This window comes from Lissotriton helveticus, chromosome 8 (assembly GCF_964261635.1).
Source record: "Lissotriton helveticus chromosome 8, aLisHel1.1, whole genome shotgun sequence".
NCBI lineage: Eukaryota > Metazoa > Chordata > Amphibia > Caudata > Salamandridae > Lissotriton > Lissotriton helveticus.
Window position 1 is genome coordinate 300,808,217 of NC_136069.1, and position 24,920 is coordinate 300,833,136.

The 24,920-nt window shown below is 44.4% G+C and overlaps 1 protein-coding gene across 2 annotated transcripts in view; it reads right to left on the minus strand.

Moving 5' to 3' along the window:
• The window catches only part of CPAP (centrosome assembly and centriole elongation protein), a 442,941-nt gene that overhangs the window by 254,975 nt on the left and 163,046 nt on the right, over positions 1 to 24,920 (minus strand). For both annotated transcript variants that reach the window (XM_078657064.1, XM_078657065.1), the window contains exons 9-10: positions 20,666 to 20,831; positions 586 to 825 (exon numbers count right to left, since the gene is read on the minus strand). In XM_078657064.1, coding sequence (XP_078513190.1) covers positions 586 to 825; positions 20,666 to 20,831 — 406 coding nt within the window. The remainder of the gene's footprint in view (positions 1 to 585; positions 826 to 20,665; positions 20,832 to 24,920) is intronic.

Genomic DNA, 24,920 nt, shown 5'->3' on the forward strand with positions numbered 1-24,920 from the left:
AAGTAATAGCAACTTCATAGCTATTTTGTATGTCAAAACCTCAATGTCAAACGTTGGATCAACCTAAATTAATTGAAGAGGCAAAGGTCAACTTTTAGCTCCCTCTGGGAAACAAGATGACCAATTGGAAAAAGTTAACTTTATAAGACCATCATATTGCCTCCATGATGCCTCATTTTGAAAAAAAAATTAACGGCACCATGCAAGTGTAAACATACATTATCAGAATGAGCACTAGTAATAGGGGAGAGGATGTGGTCTAATAGCTAGATCAGCTGACCTCGAAGCAGAGGAACAAGGTTCAAGTCTCGGAAGGGACGCTCAACATCCTGTGATTCTGGGCAAACCACTTCTTCCCCTGTGGCTAACAAAAATGAATGTGTTCGGCCGTAACGTAAATGTTGCTAATGTAAAGCTCCAATACCTTCGGGTCTAGTTCGCGCTACATACAACAACAACAACAAATAAAACATGACCTATGATATCCGCATTACAGGTCTGGTTTCGCCTGCAACTACCATGCATGAAAAGGACATGTTTTAAAAGTGCAAAGGTTAACACAAAGGGCAAAGAAGCCAAACTTACAACAAATTCTGCTTTTTTCAGAATGATTCCACTGTCTCCCCTCTTGATGCCTTCAGTTGCTTCTGCTTTCTTCCAGACTTCTAGACGAAACCTTTCCATTACCTTAATTTCTTCTCGCAGCTCTGCATTCTCTATTGTTAAAGTCTCTATCTGGTTTCTTAGGCGACCATGTGTAGTTGACCACTTTGATTCTCTTCGCCTCAACTCCTCCTGTAAGTCTGCTAACTGTTGTTTTAAAGCCTAAGAAAAAAAACAATAGTGGTGAGTGTGCAGACTATTACACCAAAGAGAAACTAGAAAATTGCCTGTATTGCCTATATTAATGTATACTACTTTAGCTTTTGACAAAGTCCCAACAATTATAGTCAATAAAGATTCAAGAAATGGAGATATTAAAGATGATTTTGTTTTGTCTTCTATACACCTGTGCTGTGGTGGTATCTGAAGGAGTTTACAGATGGTGGGGTAGGCAGGTGGAAGTATTAAAGTTGTCTTGCTGCAGGTCAATAAGAAATTAGTTACTTACCTGTAACTCCAATTCTCCGGTGTTGGCGTCTTTCGTTTATTCACATGCTTGAAATCCATCCAGCTCATTTGAAACAACCTGAAATTCAGTCAATAATAGAAGGTATGTGCTTTACTACAGCATCTGGTTTTCAGCATAGCTCAGAATCCTACTGCACATCATGTCTGAAGGAGTTCCTATAAGGGCTCTGCTCTTGTCATGCCCCGACGTACCAGGCGTACTGTAGCCTTAATCGTGACAGTATATAAGACGCCTTGATCTTCAGAACGCCGCTTTGCGTTCTTGCGTCTAGCCTGACTTCTGTCCTGATTCCGTTTGCCTGACTTCCGGTTTACTTGTTGTTCCGTCCTTCCCGTTTGCTCCCGACCTCCACCTCCGTGCGGCTGGTTACGTGTAGCTTCTTTCCCCCGCTATACCTCGCTAGCCGCGCCGCGCCGCCCTGTCCCTCCTCGTTTTGCAGTCTACTTATGTTATGTTCTTTGTATTTGTCACTCGTCTCGGATTATTAACATCCGTGTTTGTTGTGTCTAATTAGAACTCCCATTGCGTGCTCCGCCCGACGGCCGGGTCTATTCCCCGCCGTCCGGCCGGGCACGGATGCTCCTTCCTCTCACCCATCCCTGGTGCTCCGCCCGATGGCCGGGTTTGTCTCCGCCATCCGGCCGGGCACTGCAACTCTAGTCTCGCTACCAGTCTTGATGCTCCGCCCGGTGGCCGGGTATTTCCCCGCCATCCAGCCGGGCACTACCGAGCACTAGTATTTTAGTGCACTGATCCAGCTGACTCCCTGTGTGTATTTCCTCAACCCATTTTCCCTTTATTTTGGTATTCCTTTGGGGAACTTGCGTGGACCAGAGTGTGGTGTGATTTCAAGCCTCATCTACAGGAAACACGGTAACAGCGCCTTGCGCTGCTTTTCATTACGCTATATCAATAGAGTTATAAGCTTGGATACTAATTGTGATTCTTATGTGGCAGTTAGCCTTGTACATACTGCAAGACGCATATTCATGTATCCAGCCCTGAGATGAGAATTGAATGTTCCAGTGGTATCCAGAAGCTAGCACAGTGAGAATTCTACACTATTTCTTTTTCACACGAATAGCAGGGTGGAATAGGGTTTTGATTCTATGTTGTCTTATTGTGCACAGAAACAAGAACACCTTCGTCTACCCTTTCACCTTATCCAACAGTACAGATGTTTAGATGTGGTAGGTGATGTTCTTCTTTATATATTAGAGTTGTGCAAATCATTGTACTGTTATCAAGTGTAGATGGTAATATCCTCCTTCCTTTACAGCCTGTGTTTCACCAAGCGTCCACTCTGAAGTCTACAGTCAAGACCTCCTGTCTTCCCCAACCTTTCCTTGTTTTGTTTCCCTGTTTTCCGAAAAAAAAGAGGATTATTCTCCGGATTCCTGACGCTCCTGCAGAACCAGTCTGGAAATCATTACAGCTCTAACCTGTGTTTAGCCTTAGATTAAATACTTTTTCAACTTGGACTTTGTCTGCCCTGGATTTAAGCCAATTCCATCTTCAGCTCTAACAAGGTTCTGTTTTTGGAATTTCTGGGATTGTCACCTCAGTACTGGCTTAGGATGACTGCCACTTGTCACCAACTTGAGTTATGGCTAAGAAGGGGGGGGGAAGTTCCGTTTAAGCCCTGCCTGAACCGTGGACACAGGAAGATTTACAATGACGATCCTCGTGATAAATGCATAAATTGCTCGTAAGACTTTCAATGCAAAGAAACTTAATGACAGTAAAAAGCGGTCACCCACTTGCTAGGAAAGGACCATAAGTCCCACTTCTAAAGGGAATGGGAATGCCCCTTTCTCTGGGGAACATTCTGTGAAAGGTGCCACACCAAGCACTTCCACCAAGGTGGTGCAAAAATGAAGCTCACGGAGCGTCCCAAGCTATAAATTACTGCAATAGCACGCACAGCCACCTCCTTCAGCCATGAGAAAAGGGCATCCTCAAAGAAGGTGCTTAAAAAAGGGGGGAAAAAGAACTTGTGCAACAAAATTTATCCACATCCAGTGCTTCGGACTTCCAGTCAGACTTGTCTCCCAAGTCATGGAAAACTAAAGATCTCCTGTTGATGAGAAAAGGTGTGACATCGATAACCGTTCTATTGACAGGCACCTCACCAGAGATGTCTATGGGCAGTGCCCTGTCATCAAGGAGCAAGAAGTCACTGTTGTTGGTGGTACCCACCTAGAGGATAATAGTGCTGACTTAATTCTTTACTAACCACTTCATGTTGGGATGAGAGTGAGCAGGAGAGTCAGACAATTACAGGCATTCAATGTAACAGGAGGGATACCTTTGCTTCACCAAAGGCAAGGTGGTGATTCAAACCAACCCAAGATTGATGCCAAGTCTCTAAAGACTTTTACTTGAATGAACTTGCCATCATGAGTGCTTTCTTACCCAATGTTTTGACTAATGTAGAGAGATTCTTGTATTTGATGGATGTCCTTAGGTTTATCAGGTTTAACATGGACAAAACCAAGGGCTTACGTTCTTAAGATCAAATGTTATTCTCACTCAACCATCCAAGAAGAGGCCACCTGTTGTCCACACAAGGTATCACATGTTGGCTGTCTCCCTGTATCTAGCCACACAAAAGGAATGAGGGGTAAGAGGAATTCGCCCCACTCCGACCTCCTACACAAATATCTCAAACACAAACTGAAAGAGGGACTCAATATTATATTAGCTGTTAGAACATGTGGGGGAAACACACAGGAGTGTTAAAACTACCCTCACACACAGCAAGCTGTGTCATGCTTCATCATAGGGCTGCTAACACACCTCCGTGCAGATCAACGCAGGAGGTGGAGCAAAAGGGAGGGGGAAGACAATACAACACAAAATGAAAAATGATATGGGATCACAAGTGAAGAAAAGTACAGATATAGTGATTAAAACTGGTACCCGGGAGTCCCTATTATAGTTTTAATATTGGGTGCCCTGACCAGAGTAAAATGGTCACGTCAGGACCAGTGGATGGTAGTCTGGGGAACTTATAATGAGGCACTAACCCCTCCACTGTGCAAACCGGGCGACATGTTTCAGCCGGCTAAATGTAATACCCCGGCTTTAATCAGGACTCACAACAATATGATCCCTTGTGTACTAATCCTACCTCCTTCCGATCCAGGGGTGAAGGAAAGTCACCCTCCTCAGTAACTGCTCAGGTTAAATGTGGGAAAGCCCCTTGCTCTCCATGAGGAACCAAGTTAATTTAAAATCTAGACTGGAACTGGCGGGGGAGCGAGGACAGCTCCCTATAGCTCCACCTCCTGCGTTGGTCTGAACGGAGGTGTGTTAGCAGCCCTATGGTGAAGCATGACACAGCTTGCTGTCTCCCTGTATCACCTTCTGTTACAAGAAAGCAAAACGCCTGCCTCAAGACAGAGTGAGGATGCACTCAACCAGAAGCATGGCAACTACAGCTGCACTCTATACTGGTGCATCTTAACAGGACATGGGCTGTGCAGCCACTTTAAAAGGCTGTCCTGCATGCGGCAGTTGACTCAGCAGTGGCACAAACAGCTCTATTCAGCCTGTTACAATAAGATGAGCCTGCTTCCCGCTCTATGCAAAGGTTATGTACTGATGGCTATTCCAATTCAAACATGTGAATATATGAACGATCCAATGGTGGAGAAGAAATGAGTTACTTACCTTTAACTTCAGTTCTCCAGCATTCGTGTCTTTCATAAATTCACATGCGCATCTCCAGGTCAGGGAAACCCTTTGTGGGTAGCTGTCACGCAATAGAAATTTAAATATTAATATTAATAATAATAAAAGGCTCACTGCTAGATGTACTCTTCACACTTGTGCTACTAAATCTAAGCTGTGGTGGCTTTTATATAGGGCAGGAGAGCTCAGAACTTCCACCTTACTGTGTGGTATTCAGGTCAAATGAGCTGAATGTGCTACTGAACAAAACACTTATTAAGGCCTATGGACATTTTTACACTGTTTACTGCTATTTAAACTTGCTGGGGAGGAGAGGAGGAGAATGGTTTAAGTACATGAATATATGAAAGATGCTGGAGAACAGTAACTTCATGAGCAGCTTTATAATCACTTTAATGAACATGTTACTTACCTTTGGTAGCTCTCTTTCTGGTAGGGACTAACTAACCTCAGATTCCTCATCTTTTGAATATTCCCCAGGCGTCAGACTGGATCTAGAAACTTTTCCTGCAGTACCTCTATAGGCCAGTAGGCAGCATCAAGTGACTCTGTAATGATGCAGTTCCGCTTCAAAAATGTGGGGGGTTCTGTGAAAGGAATCAAACCAAAAAGTTGTGAAGAACCCAGTGAGCAGAGTGCCCCTCTCGGGGGACATGCCTGGGGAGACCGTTGTGCTTCGTGAATGCTAAGTACTGACGACCATGTAGCTGCCTTGCAGATATCCAGGACAGCAACTCAGCAGGCCAGCTAAGGGGCAGCAGCTTTGGTCCTGGTGAAATGAGTGTGCAGTCCTTCGGAAGGCTCCTTTTATGCTAGTGTAAAGCAGATCTTAATACACAGCACAATCCAGTGGGATATTGTCCTCTTCTGCACTGCCTTGCCTTTTATTACTATTGCAAACTCTACAAAGAGCTGATCGTCCACCCGGTATTCTCTGGCACGATTGGTGTAAAAGCTCAGTGCTCTTTTGGAGTAAAGAACACTGGAAGGGAGACGGTTTGACCGGCATGGAACGGCATCATGATGTCATCATGGCATCAAGAAGGATGCTTGCGTGCACAGAACCAGTTTGTCCGGGAAAAGGCAGTGCATGGAAGGCTGACACAGAGAGCTTGAAGCTCACCAAGACACGACACTGATGTGATGGCGACAAGGAGAATAGTCTTGAGAGTGAAAAGCTGCAAGGCACAGTTGTAGAGCAGCTCACATGAAGAACACATCAAAAATGTGAGGAGCAAGTTAATTTCTCACTGAGGCATGACAAAGGGTAAAAGGAGGAAAGTGTTGTTGTAGGCCTCTCAAAAACACATCACATCTGCTGGTTTAAACAATGAGGGCTGTTCCGGCAACTGCAAAAAGGCTTACAGAGCCAAAGGATGCCATTTAACTGTGTCCAGAGCAAAGTCTTGCCGGGCGAGGAACAAAACCAAGAACAAAACATAAAATAAATTTGCCTGGAGAGGGTCTACTTGCCACGTTTCCCATCAAGCCACAAATCTGTCCCAATGACAGGTTATACAGTTTTTAATCGAGGGACACCTGTCAAGATGATATCAACCACTTTCGGAGGAAGGCTGAAGGTATTCAAGTGCCCCCACTCAATCTCCAAGTATGATGGTGGAGATTGCAAAGGCCAGGGTGCTGAATCCTGCCTTGTAGCTGTAATAGCAGATTCTCCCAGAGCAGCAGCCGGACTGGAGGACAGATGCTCATATCCAGGACCACTGGATATCACACTCTCCATACCCAATTCAGGGCCACTAGGATAACTTGGGCCCGGTCAAACCTGATCTTCGTCAGAACTCAGACCAGGAGTGGTATGTGCAGAAAGGCATACAGAAGTCCTGAGTTCACTCTAGGTGGAACAAGTGAGAGGTGCCTTGGAAACTCCTTGCGCAGAACTGCAGACACTGCCCGTTCTAGCCAGTGGTGAATAGATCGAGCCAAGATTCTACCTATTCGCAGAAGAGACTTTGTTCCACTGCCTGGTGCAACTGCAATTTGTGATTCACTAGGCATGGAAGGCAGAGTTTGTGCTGGTATTCAAGGAGCCTGCAAGGTGGTTCACCCCCAGGAAAATGACTTGATGGTCCAGCCATTTCCATAAGTGCAGGGCCTGCTGGCACTGGGTCCGTGACCCACCCGCCATGTTTTTTGTAATACCACATAATGAATTTCCCTTAGCTCCAGAAGGTTGATGTGGAGCTAGGACTTCTTTGGAAACAAGAGGCCTCTGATCTCCACCTCTCCCAAGTGGCCACTCCAACCCAGGAGTGACGCAAATCGGTCACCACTGTCTGCTCTGGGTGTGGTAGGGAGAGGGGTCTGCCACTGACCCAATTGCTGTGCAGGAGCCACAACTGCAAATCCTTTGCAGCCTCTTCCAAAATCTGGACTAGGTCTGAGAGGTCCCTTGATGTTGGGCCTACTGAGACTTCAGCTCACAATGCAGAGCCCACATATGCCTATGGAGTGCTTGACCAGAAGGATGTAAAGGCAATCAATCCGAGCAGCTTCAGAGTCGACCTCACTTAAATTCAGGACTGAAGCTGAAGGATCAGAATCACAGCTTGAATGTCCTGAGTTCTCTTTTCCAGTTTAAAGGCACAACATAAAACTATGTCCAAAAGGCATACCGATGAAGGTGACTTTGGCACGTTGATAGTGAACCGAAAAGATGACAGGTGGGTTGACGCAGTCTGGTGGTGGCTGATGACTGCATGGAATCCTCGAAAGTGTGCTGCTACCACCACCACCATCCCTTTAGTGACCACCTGGTGGGTGCTGGTAAGATGAAAGGGGAGAATCATAAACTAAAAATGCTGTTGTCCCACCATGAACCACAGTACACACTGTAATACACAACAACAGCGGGAAGCAGGCTCACCTTCACCGAAACCAGTTTCTCAGGACTGCCTGTCCCACTGCTGCGTCACCTTCTGCGTCCACGTATAGGCAGTAGAGCTTTGTGAGCGTGTGCCAGCTCTTCCAGGTGGCTGCACTGTAGATGCCTTTCAAGGACACTCCAGCATAAAGTGCTGCAGTTGATGCCAATGCTCCTGGTGAAATGAGCTCTTACTTACACCTGGAGTGGGCGCTTGGCCTTGGCATAACAGATGGAAATACAGGTTGAGGGCCAACAAGCTACCCCTTGCTTGGACGGGAGATGACCTGCCTTTGGGTGTTCAAAAGACACAAACACCTTGTCTGATGTGCATATGCCCTTCGCCCTATCTAAGTAGAACCAGAGGCATCTACGCAGGTCTAAAGAATGTACGATCGTGCTGCAGATATAGATGGATTTGGGAAGAAAAATTGAGGAATGAAAGATTTATTCAAGTATAAGTCAGAAGGAACTTTAGATATAAACTTGGGGTTAGTTCTCAAAATCACTTTGTCCTTTGTGAACCAAAGGAAAGGTTCATTGATGGTGAACACCTGAATCACTCCCACTCTCCTTGCAGATGTCAAAGCCAGAAGAAGTGCTGTTTTTCATGAGATACATTTGAAATGTGCCTTATGTATTGGTTTAAATGGAGGCAGCATCAATTGACTGAGTGCACTACTTTGTTCCCAAGGAACTGGTGGATCATGAAGAGGTGGAAATGCTTTAAAGTGCCATTTCATTCATTGTTTTATGATTCTTTAGGAGAAGAGAGAAGTGGCCAACCGCGGAGCCCTCTTAAATCTCAAAATTGCAGCCACATAGATCCTGACTGAAGAATATTGAATTCCACTGTTCGCTAGACTCAGATATGGCAGGATTTGATGAGGTTTTATTCTCAGTGGATGATCACTATTATTCCTGCACCATATTCAGAAATGCTTCCACTTGGCGTTGTAGGTCCTTGTGTTTTCTGGAGCTGAAGCCTGCGCAGCAATATTTCTACATTCTTGCAACAGATCCAAATAGCCAAACTTTTGGTGGTCAGGTAGCATGCTGTCAAGTTCAGGGACTTGGGATTGTGATGGAGAATTTCGCTGTGATGTCTGGAAAGAATTCTGGGATGAACTTTCAGAGGAATTGCTAAACGTATTGATAACCAGAGCAATGTGCTGCACAAATATTGGCATGGCCACGCTAGAGCAATGAGGATCAGAGTGCAATGGTCTATCTTCACCTTCCTCAGCAACCTGCGGAAAAGGAGGAAAGGCGTAGGCAAATGTCTTTGGCCAACTGATCGAAAGAGCAGTTCCCATGGATGGCAGAACCTGCTTGTGAAGAACGGAAATTTCCTGTTGTTCAGAGTGGCAAACAGGTTGATTGTTGGGTGACCCCTTTGATTGAAAATGTAATCCACCTGCTTCTGTTCTAGTTCCCGCTCATGACAATCTGGCATTTGCCGATTGAGTGCATCTGCCTGATCGTTTGGCAACCTGGTAAGTGTTCCACAGAGATGTCGATCTTGTGAGAAATGGCCCAATCCAAAGCTATTGAGCCTCTTTTGAAAGGGATCGTTATTGTGCTCCTCCTTGCTTAGCTATAATGGTGTTGTCCATTCTGACAAGAAAGGAAGGTTTGCAGGCCTAGACATATGGAGAGCAGTTTCATCACATTTATGTGAAGTGTCTTTTCCCTATCCAACCATCAGTCTCTGGTTGAGAGTTCCTGCAAGTGCGCTCCCGATCTATCTATGGATGCATCTGCTGTAGGTATCATCCTGTTTGACATAAGTAGCAAAGTCAGTCCTTCGTTCCATTTTGTCAGAAGCATCCATCACAGCAATGGAAGTTTAAGCCTTCTTGTTACTTGTACGGTATCTTCCCAAGATCTTCGACTTGCTTCCATTGCAAGTCGAGATCCTGCTGAACAGGCCTCATGTGGAGCTTTGTACGGGAAATAACTCTTTTTGAAAGCTCAGCCCCCAAGTTTTTGGACTGATGCTGTAGGTTTTTCGACCCTGAGAGTGCACAAAGGCCTGCTAACCAGACCTCGGTGCCAGTGCCCTGACCCCAAAACATGTATGTGACATTGGCTATACCCAATTGGCATAGGCTAACTTACCTAAAGGTCCCTAGAATATGGTACACAGGGCATTTAAGTTAGAGTCACCCTAGGAAGTGCAGCTCTGGGTGTGCCACCCAGGGTGCGGCAAAAGAAGAACCCATCACCTAGTATGCCATTGCAGACTGGGACACAGCCCCTCTCCCCTTTACCGAAATAAGTGGCCCTGGGGGACAGGGTCCACATGGCTCAACCAGGCTTGTAAAGGGTTGCACCGTGGCCACTCTGCCCTTTAAATGTAGTAGTGGCCCCGGGGGATGGGGTCGCCAGGACCTAATAAGACTCGGGAGGAGGCAGCCTGGCCCCCTTCTACCCATTAAAAAACAAAACAAAAAAACTCCACTTGTGCGTGGCGGGACGTGGGGTACTAGCTTTAAATATGGCAATCAAATATTACTTTCCATTAAAAAAAACTAAAAATTCACTGAAAAGCACAAAGGTTAAATTAATGTTATAGTTAGTTGAATTTGTCAGTGACAACATTCATGTTTTGAACAAAAAAAAAAGCAGAGCTATTTATAACGTGCACACCATGCAGTGCTTAGGACCTCGCATATTATATCACTCATAATAAGTTCTTTGACATCATTTATGACATCTCGAATAGCATCACTAATCACAACAAAGCTTCTTTTGTACACATTGCTTCAACTGGTATGAAGCGATACAAAAGGGGATGATGGACGGAGCATTTGAGCAAATCAAACACTCACCCCCAGTCAACTGATCTGGTTTAATCCATCACCATTCTTTAGCTCACTCAGCCACCCCAGTTCAGACATGGCCATATGCAAATCAGTCTGACCCTGTGCCTCATGGGAACAGTCCAGCCCGAACTGCCAAGCCATGTCTTCCCTGGACCTATAAACTTGTATAGCATTAGAACTTTGAAAGTAAGTACAAAATAGCTCAGAAGAATATGAAGCATTATTAATGCAGAAACAACTCCCTTAGATGTAGAAAAAATGGATTATGTGTCACATTGACCCTGTACCCTACACTTCACAGGTAGCAAAGTTCACATTAACAAGTAACCACAGATATATGGCAAACCCTCATTCCGTACGATGTTCAATCTGTACACAACTGTTCAGAGGAAGCCAAGTTCCTAAAAATACTGAACGTCTGTTCCAAAACGAATGCCCTACTATGGGCAGCTTTTAGCTGCATCAAATCTCTGATAGTCACCAAAACTACATTGAGAAATTAAGTTGACATGAGTAGAGAAGTGGTTACTGTAAACAGTTTTCCCTCTATGGAGAGAGTTTACCCTGCACCACAATGTTTGCAGGCAGCAAACCTCTCATGTGAAATCCACTACAGAGTATTAAAAAGTTTCTACTAATAACAGTATACAATCTAAGTAAACAAGCATTTACAATGCGATTGTTCTTGCCTCTGGGACCGTAAAAGTATTTAGATATGCAGCACATTATTGGGGGAACAGCAACATTAACTCTTAAAGAGGGGGGAAAACTTTCTTATGAGTGATGAGAACAATCCGTCTGTAATGGTGTTAGACTGGAAGAAAACAAGTTACTTACCTGTAACTTTGGCTCCCCAGTATTGGTAACTTTCATAGATTCCCATGCTTTTGTATCATTCCCCGTCGTCGGAATGGGAGTCTCGGTAATAAAAATAACATAGCAGTAGGTACAAAAGAGAAAGAAGAAAGGCCTAGGTCTCATTCCCTTTTGTAGCATATCCGCCTCTTTTGGTAAAAGAGACCAAACTAAGCATGAGCCTCACCCCATAGAACCCTCCTGAAGGAACCTCAGAGCCTCAGATTTTCGTAGCCGTTGTGTAATAGTAACCACATCTGCTGAAGGCTGAGCTTTCCTCGGGGAGGAGGGTGGGTGCATGGGAATCTACGAAAGTTACCAATACTGGGGAACGAAAGTTACAGGTAAGTAACTTGTTTTCTTGCCCCAGTATTGGAACTTTCATAGATTCCCATACTTTTGTATCAGAGTACCTAGCAGTAAGCAATAAAGCACATTTTGTGGCATAAATATATATACATATCTCAGTATGCATACTTCCATAAGAGAATAAGTAAATAGACATTGCAATAGCCATCATTACTCACATTAGATACAAAATGTGCAGAAAAGGAAGGAGGGATAGTAAGGAAAGCTCACCAATCAGTGGAAGAGGTTCCTCAGGACTGCCTGGCCCACAGCTATGTCCTCCTTCGTCAAGGATTCCGAACAGTAATGCTTCGTAAAGGTGTGCACGCTGCTCCAAGTCGCAGCCCTGCAAATGTCTCTGATGTGCACTCCCGCGAGGAGAGCTGTCGACGAAGCCAAAGATGTTGTGGAATGTGCTCTAATCCTGCTGGTCAGCCGCTTACCCGATGTCGAATGGCAATAGAGAATGGCACTGGAAATCCATCTCGCAATACTTTGTTTCGAAAGTGGGAGGCCCTTGCGAGGACCACCAAAAGCAATGAATAATTGTGAAGATTTACGAAATTCCTTGGTGCGATCAAATACATTTTCAAGCACCGTTGTACGTCCAGAGAATGCAGTGACCTCACCGCTGGTGTGGAAGGGTGAGGAAAGAAAGATTTGAGAATCACTAGTTCATTCAGGTGAAAGTCCGAAGGCACCTTAGGTATGAACCTCGGATTAGTCCTTAAGATTACTGTATTCCTCTTGAACTGGAGAAACGGTTCCTGAATAGTGAGAGACTGCAACTCCCCAATGCGTCTCGCCGATGTGAGGGCAAGAAGGAGGACCAATTTCCATGAAAAAAATATGTAATCTCCGTCCGATGTATTGGTTCAAGGAGGTCCTTCATGAGCTGTGGGAGAACCAAATTTAGCTGCCAAGTAGGAGGCGGAGGCCTCACTAGGGGATAGACTTGGAACAATCCTTTGAGAAACTGTTCAAATATTCTTGACGAACAGAGAGAAGGTCCAGATGCAGAGCGTCTGTATCGAGAAATCGCTGCCAAGTGAACTTTTATGGAGGAATGAGCTAGTCCTGTCTTAGCCAAAGACAAAGAGATAAGGAAGGAGCTGATGAGGCTGAGAAGAGAAAGGGTCAATACCTTCCTTCCTGCACCAAATGCAAAATCTCTTCCATTTTAAACGGTAAGTCCTATCCGTGGAAGGAGCTCTAGCCTGGGAGAGAACTCCTCTTATTTCATTTGAGATGGGAAGGTTCATGAATTCTCGCTGCTCAGGAGCCATGCAGTCAGGTGTAATGAATCTGGATCCGGATGCCAAATCTGTCCGTGGGACATCGTGAGAAGATCCGGAATCGTCCGCAAAGGAAGAGGAGGGACGAGCGACAGAAGATGGAGTTCCGTGAACCAGAACTGTCTCGGCCAAGCAGGGGCTATCAAGATCATCTTGCATGGTACCACCTTGATCTTCCTGAGAAGCCTCGGGATCATTGGAATGGGAGGTGTAGGAGAGTAGGGTCTGCATCCTATGGTCACCCCCACTTTTTGCTGTGTTTTTCTGGCTTTTCGACTTTAGTGTGGCTGTAGGCCTGCTGATCAGACCCACAGCCCAGCTGTTCTCTCTCTAAATTGATACCATGTACTTTAGGTACATACCTGATTGGGTATTGGGTCACCTTTCGGAGCCCCTGTATAGTGTACCATAGGTACCCAGGGCATAGGTGCATCCAAGGCCTACCAGGGGCTGCAGCATGTATTTTGCCACCTCTGGCTGGCCATCCAAACTGACATCACAGGCTGATCACTCAGCTTGGGTAAGGTGGTGTAATCACCCCTTACTTAGATATAGTATACCTATACCTACCCATATATATATATATAGACACATATGCACCTATAAGTAACTCCTATGGTAGGCCTCAACAATCCTGGAGGCAGAGTGCTTGGTTTTATGTGAGAGGGTGCCCTAGCATGAGCTGAGCCCCTCTGCAGCTTTTGGAACCATCTCCTTATAGCTGTTCTATGATATAGCCATACCACATACTCTTAAGTGCATTATAATCCTCGCGGTTAATGCTAACTTTGGTTTGGCTTTATCAAAACATGTTGTGTAAGGTGTTAAACACTTTGGAATACTACCGTCCCCCCCACCCCCCACCGCCAGAAATCCTTTCGAAAATATTAACAGGGGGTAAACTCCCCTGAGTAAAAGTGATAGCTACACAAATCAGAGGTCATAAGCCCCGCGGGAAAGTAGAATACTTGGTGGGGACTGAAAAAGGTGAATGAATACGAATGTAAAATGATAAAGTCAGAAAATGTATGATATGCACAATACAGACTGGAAAATAAGCCCTATCATGAAAATGTACCCCAAACCAAGGAGAATTCTGTATGAATAATTTTGTACCCGATCGTATGAATAACTGTAAAAATATAAATGCTAATAAAACATATTCAAAATAAGAAAAATAATGGAATCACACCAAATTTAGCATTCATAATGAGTGGGGGGAGGTCAAGTGCACCCCCAGCCATAACCAGGAGGAGGCCCGTAGGAAAATGATGGAGGGGCAAGAAACTGGCAAGCACCCTCTCCCACACAGCCTCAAAGGCAGGGACAGATGCACGCCAAAAGACAGGAAGCCCCAAAGTTGTTGACCTCAGTCGATTTGAGAATGGTCATAGTTATGTCCTGCAGTTATGACCCACCTGCGTGCAGTAGTTTAAGCATTGTACCTACTGATAAACTGCAGCCAGACAACTCCACACAAACTGTTTGAGAAGAATTCTGAGGCGGTAAACCATTGGCCTGGTGGCCTAACTGTACAAGTTCTGTGTGTTGACAAGACAGGAAGGTGCCTGGGTGCAAACATATCACTATACAATGTTTCCTACTTTGTGATGTAACAAATGTTTTTTTATAGATAACGTTTCGTTTCGTACCGCAATTTGGCAGTATCTAAGTGCTGTAAATACCACGTGTTATTATGATCGGGTTTAATGGTTCAGTTGGTTCAGCTGGCCTTGTCGGAGTTGAAATCTTGAACAGGATATCACCAGCAGTCAGCATTCCACTCACTGCTGCATCCTGAGTTTGGGTACCGCTCATCATTTATGAGATTTAATCATCTCTCGAGAAGACTTTTCCATGTCTTTTCATTAGTTCTTCTGGTGCAAGTGCACAAACTAGAGTTTATTCTTTTAATTCCTCCAATTTAAGAGCTTGTAACAAATGGAATGATTACTTACTTTAAACTTGTTGCTTGGGCTTTGAATGTCATGAAGATGTAATCTGTTTCTTTCCAGGGGAAGGCCTCTCCACCAAGCATGTGTAAGGATACACAGTCTGGGAAGGCAGACATGTGCTCTGGGTATGGTCACATATATGTATGTATATATGTTTGGGACTGGTCACAAATGTAGAACAGTGAGTAGGGATGACCACATATGTATGTACAACAGAGCAGTGATGACCACATATGTATGTAGAACAGTGAGTGGGGATGGCCACATATCATTGTAGAACGGAAAGTGGGCATGACCACATATCTATGTAGAACAGAGAGTGTGGATGGTTGCATGAATATTATAGTTAGGAAATACAATTTTAAAAAACCTTAGCAATTCACTTTAAAAAAACAAAGACTACAGGCACGTTATAGTTAGGTAATAGAATTTTAAAAAGCCTTAGAAATTCACTAAACAATTTGAAGGCTGCTGGGACGTTATCGTTAGGCTGAGTTTTACAAGCACAAAACCATAGAAATTCAGCACTTAGTTACCTGAGCTAACTATAACTTACGCCCCCGCAATAAACTGCTTATGACCTCACATATTACTGTAAAACCGGTCGAAAATGATATTTGAGGCATTAGCCTCCAAAGTGGTAATGTTATCCTATGGGAGAAACATTCACTGCATAGGTACATTTAAAGACTACTTAGAGAACTGTTCTTCTGGACTTAAGATAGGTAGGGGCAAAGGCCCAAGAAAGCACCAACAGCTCAAGTTTACCTGCACTGGGTGTCTGGGTGCTGAGGTGCTTTACGCAGTGGTAGCCTCGAACGCTGCACACTAAAGTCAATGGGGAAATGTACCTAGAAGAAAAGGCTGTATGAGAGGGCATGGGAACAGTCCAGCAGAACCCAAGGGGAGGCTTGGCTTTTGAGGATCTCATGACCACAGTGACACTGTCAGTTTACGTGAGCCCAGGCTTGGGTGTTCAGATGCAGAGGTGCTTTGTCCGGTGGGTCGGTGAGTTAGAGGCTCCTACAGTTCTTGGTGTACCTGCAAAAGAGGGGGGAGGGGGGAAACAATGCAGGGCCACTATCGGTGTGGAACTGGTTCTTGCAACTGGCTCCGGTGCCTCGGGAATTGTTGCAGAGCAGCTCCTGGCATCTCCAAACTTGGCAAGGAGACAGATCTGACCTCCTGGAACACAAAGATCTTTTGCCGGGGTGCTGTTCCCTCGGTGGGACCCGGGGTCGACGGAAGGCTGTACTGGGCAGCTACAGTCGGTGACTGCTGGTGCAGGGAAATGGCTCCTCCACTCTAAGGGAGATGCTGCGGTGTCAAGGATGTGCTGGGCAGTTATCCAAGGGTTTGGGGAGGCTGTTCCACTTTTGGACGAGTCGTTGTTGGTGATTGTCAGGAAAGGAGCAGTTAGGCAGGGTTTTGCACCAAAGTAGATGTGGTCGACAGTTCTCACGTCATCGCCTCTTTTTTGTCCTTTCTCTTGAGGCAGACTAATCTGCCTTCCTGGTGTCCGGGGGCCACCTAAATACTACATTTAGGGGTAATAAGGGAAGTGAAGGGTAGTAGCCAATGGTCTACTTATCCCTGGGGTCACTACATCCCCTAAATGAACACTTCCTGTGGAGAGTGGGCATAACCCTATCCAAGAGTTCCTAATTCCACCAAAAACAAGTTGGAGGAACCCCTCTTCCATGGAGCACATCAGGCATCCCACCTTAGGGGTGTGACTCGCCTGGAGGTGCATAGCTAATTGCCCACCTGCCCTGGTGCCAAATGGGCTTCAGTGTAGAGGGTGTGTGAGGTCAGTCCATACATCGTTTTGAGATGTCCAGCACCACCTTGATCATCGACAAAATGTGCCTTAACTTTTAATAAGAATCAGACACTAAGTAAGGGTAGCTTCTTGTTGTGTTACATAGAGGGTGCATCTCCCAGGTCTGGGGCAAGCTGAGTCACGTATCAAAGGCAGCAGAGGATTTGAAGCCCCTGCCCATGTTATGCTAAATCACTAACCATCCTGCTGGAGGAGGTATGAACACTTTCGTCCGGAGCAGGCACTGTTTTGTTTCTGGCCTCAGAATGCACAGGCTCTCACCTGCAGTGGGGCAGAAACTTGTCCGTGGCTGCAGGTTGGACGATACCAATCAGCCAGTACACTAGATACTGTTAGGTTTTTGGAGGGGCGCCTCTAAGGTGCCCTCTGGGTGAATGACATAATACATCTAGTGCTGGCAACAGTACAGATCAGATTCATTAAGATAAGATGTTTGATACCAAATACCATATGTTTCAGTAAAGGCATCATGTAGATGAGGAACTCGAAATGACCAGTGCCCAGTACATATACTTAAGATGTCTTCCCTGTTCACTTATACTATCTAGCAATTGGACTAGACAGCACAGGGGTATATCTGCTCATGCAAATATGTCCTCACATGAATTATAATGCAACCTGCCTTAGGGGCAACATACATATATTATATGTAGTGACTTTGGAATGGCATGAGTGTGCCATGTTGTGTTTCCACATATGGTTTGCACCATGCAATGGCAGTTTGCATGCAATCTGTATGGGGGTCCCTTAGGGTGGCGTAATACATGCTGCAGTCCTTAGGGACTCTTTAGTACCCATGCCTTAGGTACCAGGAGTACGATTTACTAGGGACATACAGGGGTGTTAAAGTGAGTGCCAATTGTATCACAATTAGACCATTTTACCTTGTATTAAGGAAACAGCACTGACACTGGCTGGTTAGCAGGGACCCAGGGAGTAAGTAAAATATTTTATTGTATGTGGTTAATTAAAACCTTTACAAAATTTGCAAAGAGAATATTACATAAAATCATTAGAATGAAAGATAAATGAAAACCTACATTTACTCTTTGTTTTAAAAGGGAAGACTGAAGAAAAAAATAAATAAAGCAATTTGACATTTGCTGAAATCAGAGTCTTTTGTAATCTTTAGTCCTTTAATTTGGTACCATTATTCGCCATTTTTTCCGTTTGCATTATTAGGAGGCTTGCCTTCTGAAGAAATCTGGTGGCCCTACAGGCTGCCTGCAGCTGCTGGCTGTTCAGTGCTAGCATGACTGCCGGCCGACATGTTCTGACTTGGAATGAGCGAAATATATGCAAGAGATAGTATCATCTCAGGTTTGTGAGGGTTGGGCAAATGCACAGAAGATGAAGCAAAGTTTCTTCTGCATGACCACAGAGTCTGCAGAGTGATGTTGGCCACGTTTGCTTCCATGCAGGGGTCTGGTCTTTTGAGATGTAAGTTCCCAGCCGTACTCGTAGGAGCATCTGTTGTGTAGATGGTGTTATGTGGTTAACTAAGTAAGGTTGCGGGACACACCTCTCATATGTTGCAAGTACCATCCAGCCGTGTTTTTTCTTTGCTAGTGCAGCTTTGTCGGCGATCCAAGATTCTAGTTCTGCCGCACCATTGGCTGCTTTTTTGAAGGTCGCAAAGGTGTGACCGGTGTTCCATGCCTCTTGCATATTAAGATTTGACAGACCTTCTTCAAGTTTTGCTTTCCACGCGTCTTTTCCTTTTGTTTGTTTATTTATTTCAGTCCAGCAGAGACCCATCAGCGTGTCCTCTTGCGCTGCTCTTAATTTCCAGCACATTTTTAGTATTGCCCCTTGTCTGGCTTGGTGCTGATTTAATAGCCCAAATTCAAGGCGTACTTGCGCTTGTGAGGCGAGCTTCGGAATTTGAAAGATGTGTTTGAACAGCACTGACTGTTGGAGATTCAGAAAGTTTGCGTCTTTGCCTCTGAATAATTCTGAGCCGTACGTGATCGATGGCAAAAATTTTGCTGCGATCACCTTCAACAGATGTGAATTGGAAGGACAATTCAGTTTTGTTTTTAGTAGATTTAAAGCAAAGCGTAATTTATTGGCCTGAGCTTTTCTGTGCAGTCGTTGGTCTTTTAATGTCCATCTTGCGACGACCAGTACTCCCAGGTACTTGTAAGAGGGGCTTTGTTCAATCATATTTCCCTCAATGTGCCATTTGAATTTTTGCCGCCCTGGCCGTGGTGCAAAGCAGACGATTTTAGTTTTTTTGTAATTGAGTTGCAGCCCGTGCGTACGGGTAAATTCGTGCAGCCTTGTGATGGAGCGTTGTAGTCCCAAGGGGGTCTGGCTGCAAAGAACGATGTCATCGGCGTACTGCATACTCCTTATTTTGTGCTGAGCTAGCTTGGGGGGGTCACTTTCAATCTCCGCAATGCTCTTGTCCAGATCCGCGGTGAAGATATTAAAGAGGGTAGGGGCCAAGACACATCCCTGCTTGAGGCCATTTCGGGTGGGGATTTTTTCTGTTGTTCTGTCACCATTGCCTATTTTGATCTTGACCCAGGTCGATGTGTATAAGTCAATGATGGCCTGCAACAGCTTCGATGGTATGCCCCCAACTATCCATCTTTTTCCACAGGGTCTCCCTTGGGACTGTGTCAAACGCCGCTTTTAAGTCGACAAAACAGGTATAGAGTTTTATTGATTTGGCCTTTGCACTGTCGACAAGGAGGTTTAGGGCTAACAGGTTGCATAAGGGCTTATCAGTCGAAAAACATCAATACCAGTAGCAAAAAGTGGGGGTGACCATGAAAAAAGGGGGCACTTTCCTACATAAAGCTTTACAAAAACATTAGACAAAACAATGGCAAATCAATCAGGCAACGACAGATCCCACTGGCTTTGCCATGGTTTGCTTTTCTCTTTTCTTGTCCTGATTTCTGAAGACCAAATATTTTCTTAGTTCCATTTATTTTGTTAAAATAGCCTCCAAGCTTACCCTTTCCGTCGAGGGCCTCTTGGCATGATCCATCATCCTATTCAAAACCATTTTCTTATACGAAAGGAAAAAAGATCAATATTTTAAAGTATCTCCTAGAGCTTGGTAATTCTTCTCTTATAAACTACTTTTTGAGCTTATCTCTTGATTTAGTTGCATCTGTACTATACGCTATCAATCACGCCCAGATGCATTTCGTCCATTTGATAAGTGGTAATTACAAATAGGTCGGGGACAATTTGCTAGGAATCCATGATTCCTATAGGAGAGCAGTATTGTACAGCGCAAAGTCTGCCTAATTTTCACCATCCTTGATATTTTATTTAGGTATTTAATGTGTTGCAAACTTTACTTTGAGGAGCAATGGCACGCTCTCAGCGAACAGGGAGTAGCGAGGATAATATATCAGGAGAGAGAGAAAATACAGGAAAACAAAGTTCATTGAAGGGGTTTGCATGCAGTTTTGACAGTATTTGCATTTTTATTTATTTGTATATTTCACACCTACATATATTTACTACACAAGTTTTATTTTGGAAGAGAGGAGAAACAGATGTGCATCGAATCACATGGTTTAGTGATCATATTTTAAAGCTAGGATTATACATGGATATCTCCTTCCCCTTTTACTTCACCAATGATTAATTAAATTTCAGAAACCAGTTTCATATTCTCAGACTGTTTACTGACTTAGAAGAAAAAATCATTTTCACAAACAAAAACTTTATAAATGTCAATCCTACAATGTTTTCATGGAACACGTTGAGAGCTGGAATGGATGCATCTTATTGGCATAGATTCTACATCAGAAAAGGTTCACGGGCTTCCCTGACCGAAAGATACGTTTATGTAGTTCACTACCTGGATTTCATCCCGTTCCTTTTTGTCAGGAATGGCTCGTGCGGCTGTTGCATACTTTTCAAAAACCTTTCGTTCTTTCTGAAGCTTTTTCATTTCTTCTTTTTTTAATTCATCAATTTGAGCCAATTCATTGGCTTTTCTTTGTTCAAATTCTGCATATTCCCTTCTGAAACAACCAAAAAGTTGAAAATTTTGAAGAAACTGAACTTATTGCCAATACATTCATAGTGAGGATGGTGCATTTCAGTGATAAATGTATTAATGATATATAGAACACTAAGTTACTCTGCAGCTAGGTTTCCTTTATGTAGGCATGCATGCATAGAACAGCGATTACAAGGTTCAGAAATACACAAGCAAATTATTCAGTATGCTACCTGTCCCTCAAGCAATTTAAAATCTAAAATGCATGAACTCTACGGAAAACAATAAGAAAATGTAGGATGCACTGAACCACTAACAAATTATTACTACAGCATACCAACCAACAGTAGATTTTCACAAGGTGCTTGATGTAAAGCATTGCACGACCCTCGTGGAGAGGTTCATGATCTACAACAAACACTATTACAGAAAAATTAGAATATGTTTTTTAAGTTCTCCAGCGTTTCACATTTCATGGTCTACATCCTCTGTATATTTGCGCTCCCCATAGTGATCTGAAGTAAAAGACAACTAAGCAATGCAATTTGTGACCTTTCTTCTCGCTGCCTCCTCATAAACCCAAAAACGCCCCAGCTCGCTGACAGGGGTTGGACATTTCCAATGTATGGAAAAAATAATAAACATGCGAAACATGCTGTTGGGCCTTAGTGTGGGCCAAGTACCTTAAGGAGCTGTGAGTGAGCAGATACTGCTCAGCGAATATTCCATCTGGAGGGTAACCTGTACAGCACGCAGCTGCTCGGTGCCAACTGTGGAAAATGATCCAAGTTGGTTGACACAAGCATTTGGCCAGTGTCCGAGTGCCATTGCTTTTGAAGGGATTCATGCAGGACCAGTAGGGAGTGCAATGCTGGCATCAAGGGTATAATGCCAGCATCAGGGGAATAATGTTCTTTTCTGCATGCATGACAATGTAGTTAGTTTTCGATGGCACTTGCTTGAATCAGCAGTCTTTGTTGCCAATTTAGGGGAAATCCCCGCCTTCTATTGCCTTAGAGGTCAAATCTAAAAAAAAAAAATTGTTAAACTTTTGCTATTAACAGTAATTTCAAAATGAAGCTGATCCATTGTTTAAAGGGTGATACGGAAGTTTTATCCATTGGAGTTCTGGAGGTGAACCACTGCAGTGAGGGCTACAGTTGTCTTTTTTTGGGGGGGGGGGAGAAAGGAAATGCTTTTAAAGTAATTAGGAGTGAACTATAGTCTGGAAGACGATTAAGGTTTGTGAGAGAGAAGGCGAACCAACTTTGGAGCAACAAGGTTGTTAGATGCCACTGAAGTCAATGAGGAGTGTGATTTAATGGAGGCAAACCCATGTCGGGAGGGCAATGCTGGCCTACTGGAGGCTAATGTTATTGAATGAGTCAGTGAAGATCAAAAATTGTAGGGAACAATGGATAGCTCAATCACTTGTCGCATGCAATTCAGGAAAGCATTGAAATGATGGCTTTTCCAGCAGCAGAACGTTGCTTCCGAATACTGTTTTTATTGGATTTTGTGCCAGGAACTGAAGCATTATCAATTTCATAAATAAATAAATGAATACATAAATAAAATACCGAATTATTTTGAAGTAAATTAAAGTAAACCAGTACTGGTGTGATAATGTAGTTTGATTCCCTTCAAGTCAACGGGGTGAACCGTTGGCGGGAGTGTGAAATGCAATATGACACCACTGAAGTCAATGGTGATTAACCTTTAGGGAGACAGTAATGCAGACGTTTTCCTATACTTGCCCTGCTCTACGAAGGAAAGCTGGAAGCTGGAAAACATTTATGGCCTGACTGTGAAATATGTAATGAGGGATGTGAGGAGTGGGAGGGGTTTTGATAACCTTAGGCACTGCTACAATAATTGTTTTACTTGGCTTGGTATACTGGGTGGAGAGCGACACAATTTTATGGCATTTTGATGTTGTTGTTTACAGTAGGTCAGATAGTGCAAAAAAGAAGTAGAAGTGGTCACCTTAAATCCTCTAAATATCTTAAGAATGTTTTTAATCTCTTAAGGTGGGGGGGAAGATGGCGGCTGAGTAAGGAGCTCAGTCGGAGAGCTCCCGGTTCACCCGTGATTCAAATGGATTAAATCGCACCTGCAAAGCACCTACAAAACGGAGAAAATATATATGTCGATAATCACAAAGAGACTGTCATCAAAGTAAGACTGGGACTCGCTTACCAAACAAGACGGATATTTGAAATGGTATGCGGCTCCGGTTCATCTCTTCCCCTGCTTGAGTGCGGTAAACCAAGAGAAGCTCTAACCCGATGCTGGGCGCATGGTGAGCTGCAGAGAGCTGAAGCGACTCCCACGGGCGGTGAACACTGTCCGGGGGTCACGAAGATACTCGAAAATAACGGTGAGAGCGGCGGAGCTTGGGGGCGTTTGGAGCGCGGAGTCAAGGCGGGTGAGAGAACAGGCTTCTGGGGCTCTGCAGCGGAGGCAAGGGCGCGTAGTTGTCGAGCCTCCGGAAGACTGAATTTTCAGTTCCGGGGCGCGAGCGGAAGAGCCAGACTCAATCTCTGGCAGTATACCGAAGTGCACGGAGGCGGCAGCAGAGGCAGATTACTGTCACTTTCAAGTTTGTACCTAGCGATCTCAAGCTGGAGCCTAATGAAAAAGGAGGTAAACACTAACGTTATAGGAGATTGGGAGTTTGAAGAGCTCAGAGATGGTTCATTTTGCAATGGGAGCGATATGGTTATTAATAATCTCGCCCTGACAAAGAGAGCTCTGTCGGCATATAAAGCAACTAAAGCAACTAATATAACGTTAGAGAGAACACCAGAGAGCATTAAAAATATTCAAAGTAAGTTAAATATCTTACAGAACTGCCAAATCCTGAACTCAAAACCCAAAACACTAACCTGTCATCTGCTTATGAGTAAACCCGAGAAAATAGCAAAGGAGGATAAAGAGGAGGTGCAGCAAAACTTAGAGGGGAGCCTCAAAGCTCCAGACCTCGTGAGGGGCAAAGAAACATTAAAGTCGCAGCAAGTGAAAAAACAAGACAGACAAGTAGTATCGTCTTACAGCCTGCGCAACAGAAGTTTCCTAAGGCAAGAGCAATACCCCAAAGGTATTTCACCGAGGGAGAGTAAGAAAAGACAGAAAACCCTAGTAAAAGAATACATCAAGGGTACTTTAGAGAACGGCAATCAGGACACCTCACTGAGGTCTAAAATAAAAGTGACTCCCTCACTAAGAAGCTATTTTAAAGTACAACAGAAGGGGCTACTAACAGAAATTCAGGCAGTAACTCAAGCTCCCATTCAGGAAGAGTCTCCGGAAACTCGAAGGAGGGAAAGAGAGGAGAGCGTCGAACGCATTAAGGTGGCGGTCCAGCATCCAAACGAGGCGGTGGAGGAACGCGGCGAGTCCCGACCAGAGCCCAAGCCGAGAGTCCAAGGTCCGAGGTATCCGGAGGCCCACCCGTAACAGAAGTCCGAAGTTCGTCCGTCCGGCGTCGAAGCAGTCCAGTCCAGTCCGAGGCCTTCCGTTCTTGCTGCCCGGTGAGTACCGTTGCTGGGGTAGTATCTAGACAGGGTCAATCTAATTGACTCTGGTCCGTGGGTTGGTGGTACACAGACCCACAAACGAAGTGTCCACTTCGGTGGATGCGGGTCCTGACGTGTCTCTTTATGAGACCGGTAAGTTTCGTACTGTTTCAGCAGTGCATCTAGTTTCTGTTCTAGTCAGTTCTGTTCTCGAGAAATTCATGTACTCTGTTTTCAGTGTTCCAGGTAGTATTCTGTTCGAACTGTTATTTTAAATATTCTTCATGTATTTTAATGTCGTGGTATGAATGTGAAGTAATTATCGTGTTCATTGTGTATTGTATTGTGTCTAGATTACAGTTCAGTCATGCCCTTATTCTCGAAATTACGTCAGTTAAAAACTAGAAAAGGTCTGCTAGAAGCAGCAGTTCCTGTTCCGCCTAGGGACAGTCCAGGTCATTTCATGTATCAGAAGCATGGCATAAGTGCCATATTATATCTAGATTTATGGGTAGAGTATACCAAAGAGTTAGAAGAAAAGTATAGATGGCCTGTATCAGGTACGTGGGATGCCGAGTGCATCATGAGAGTAG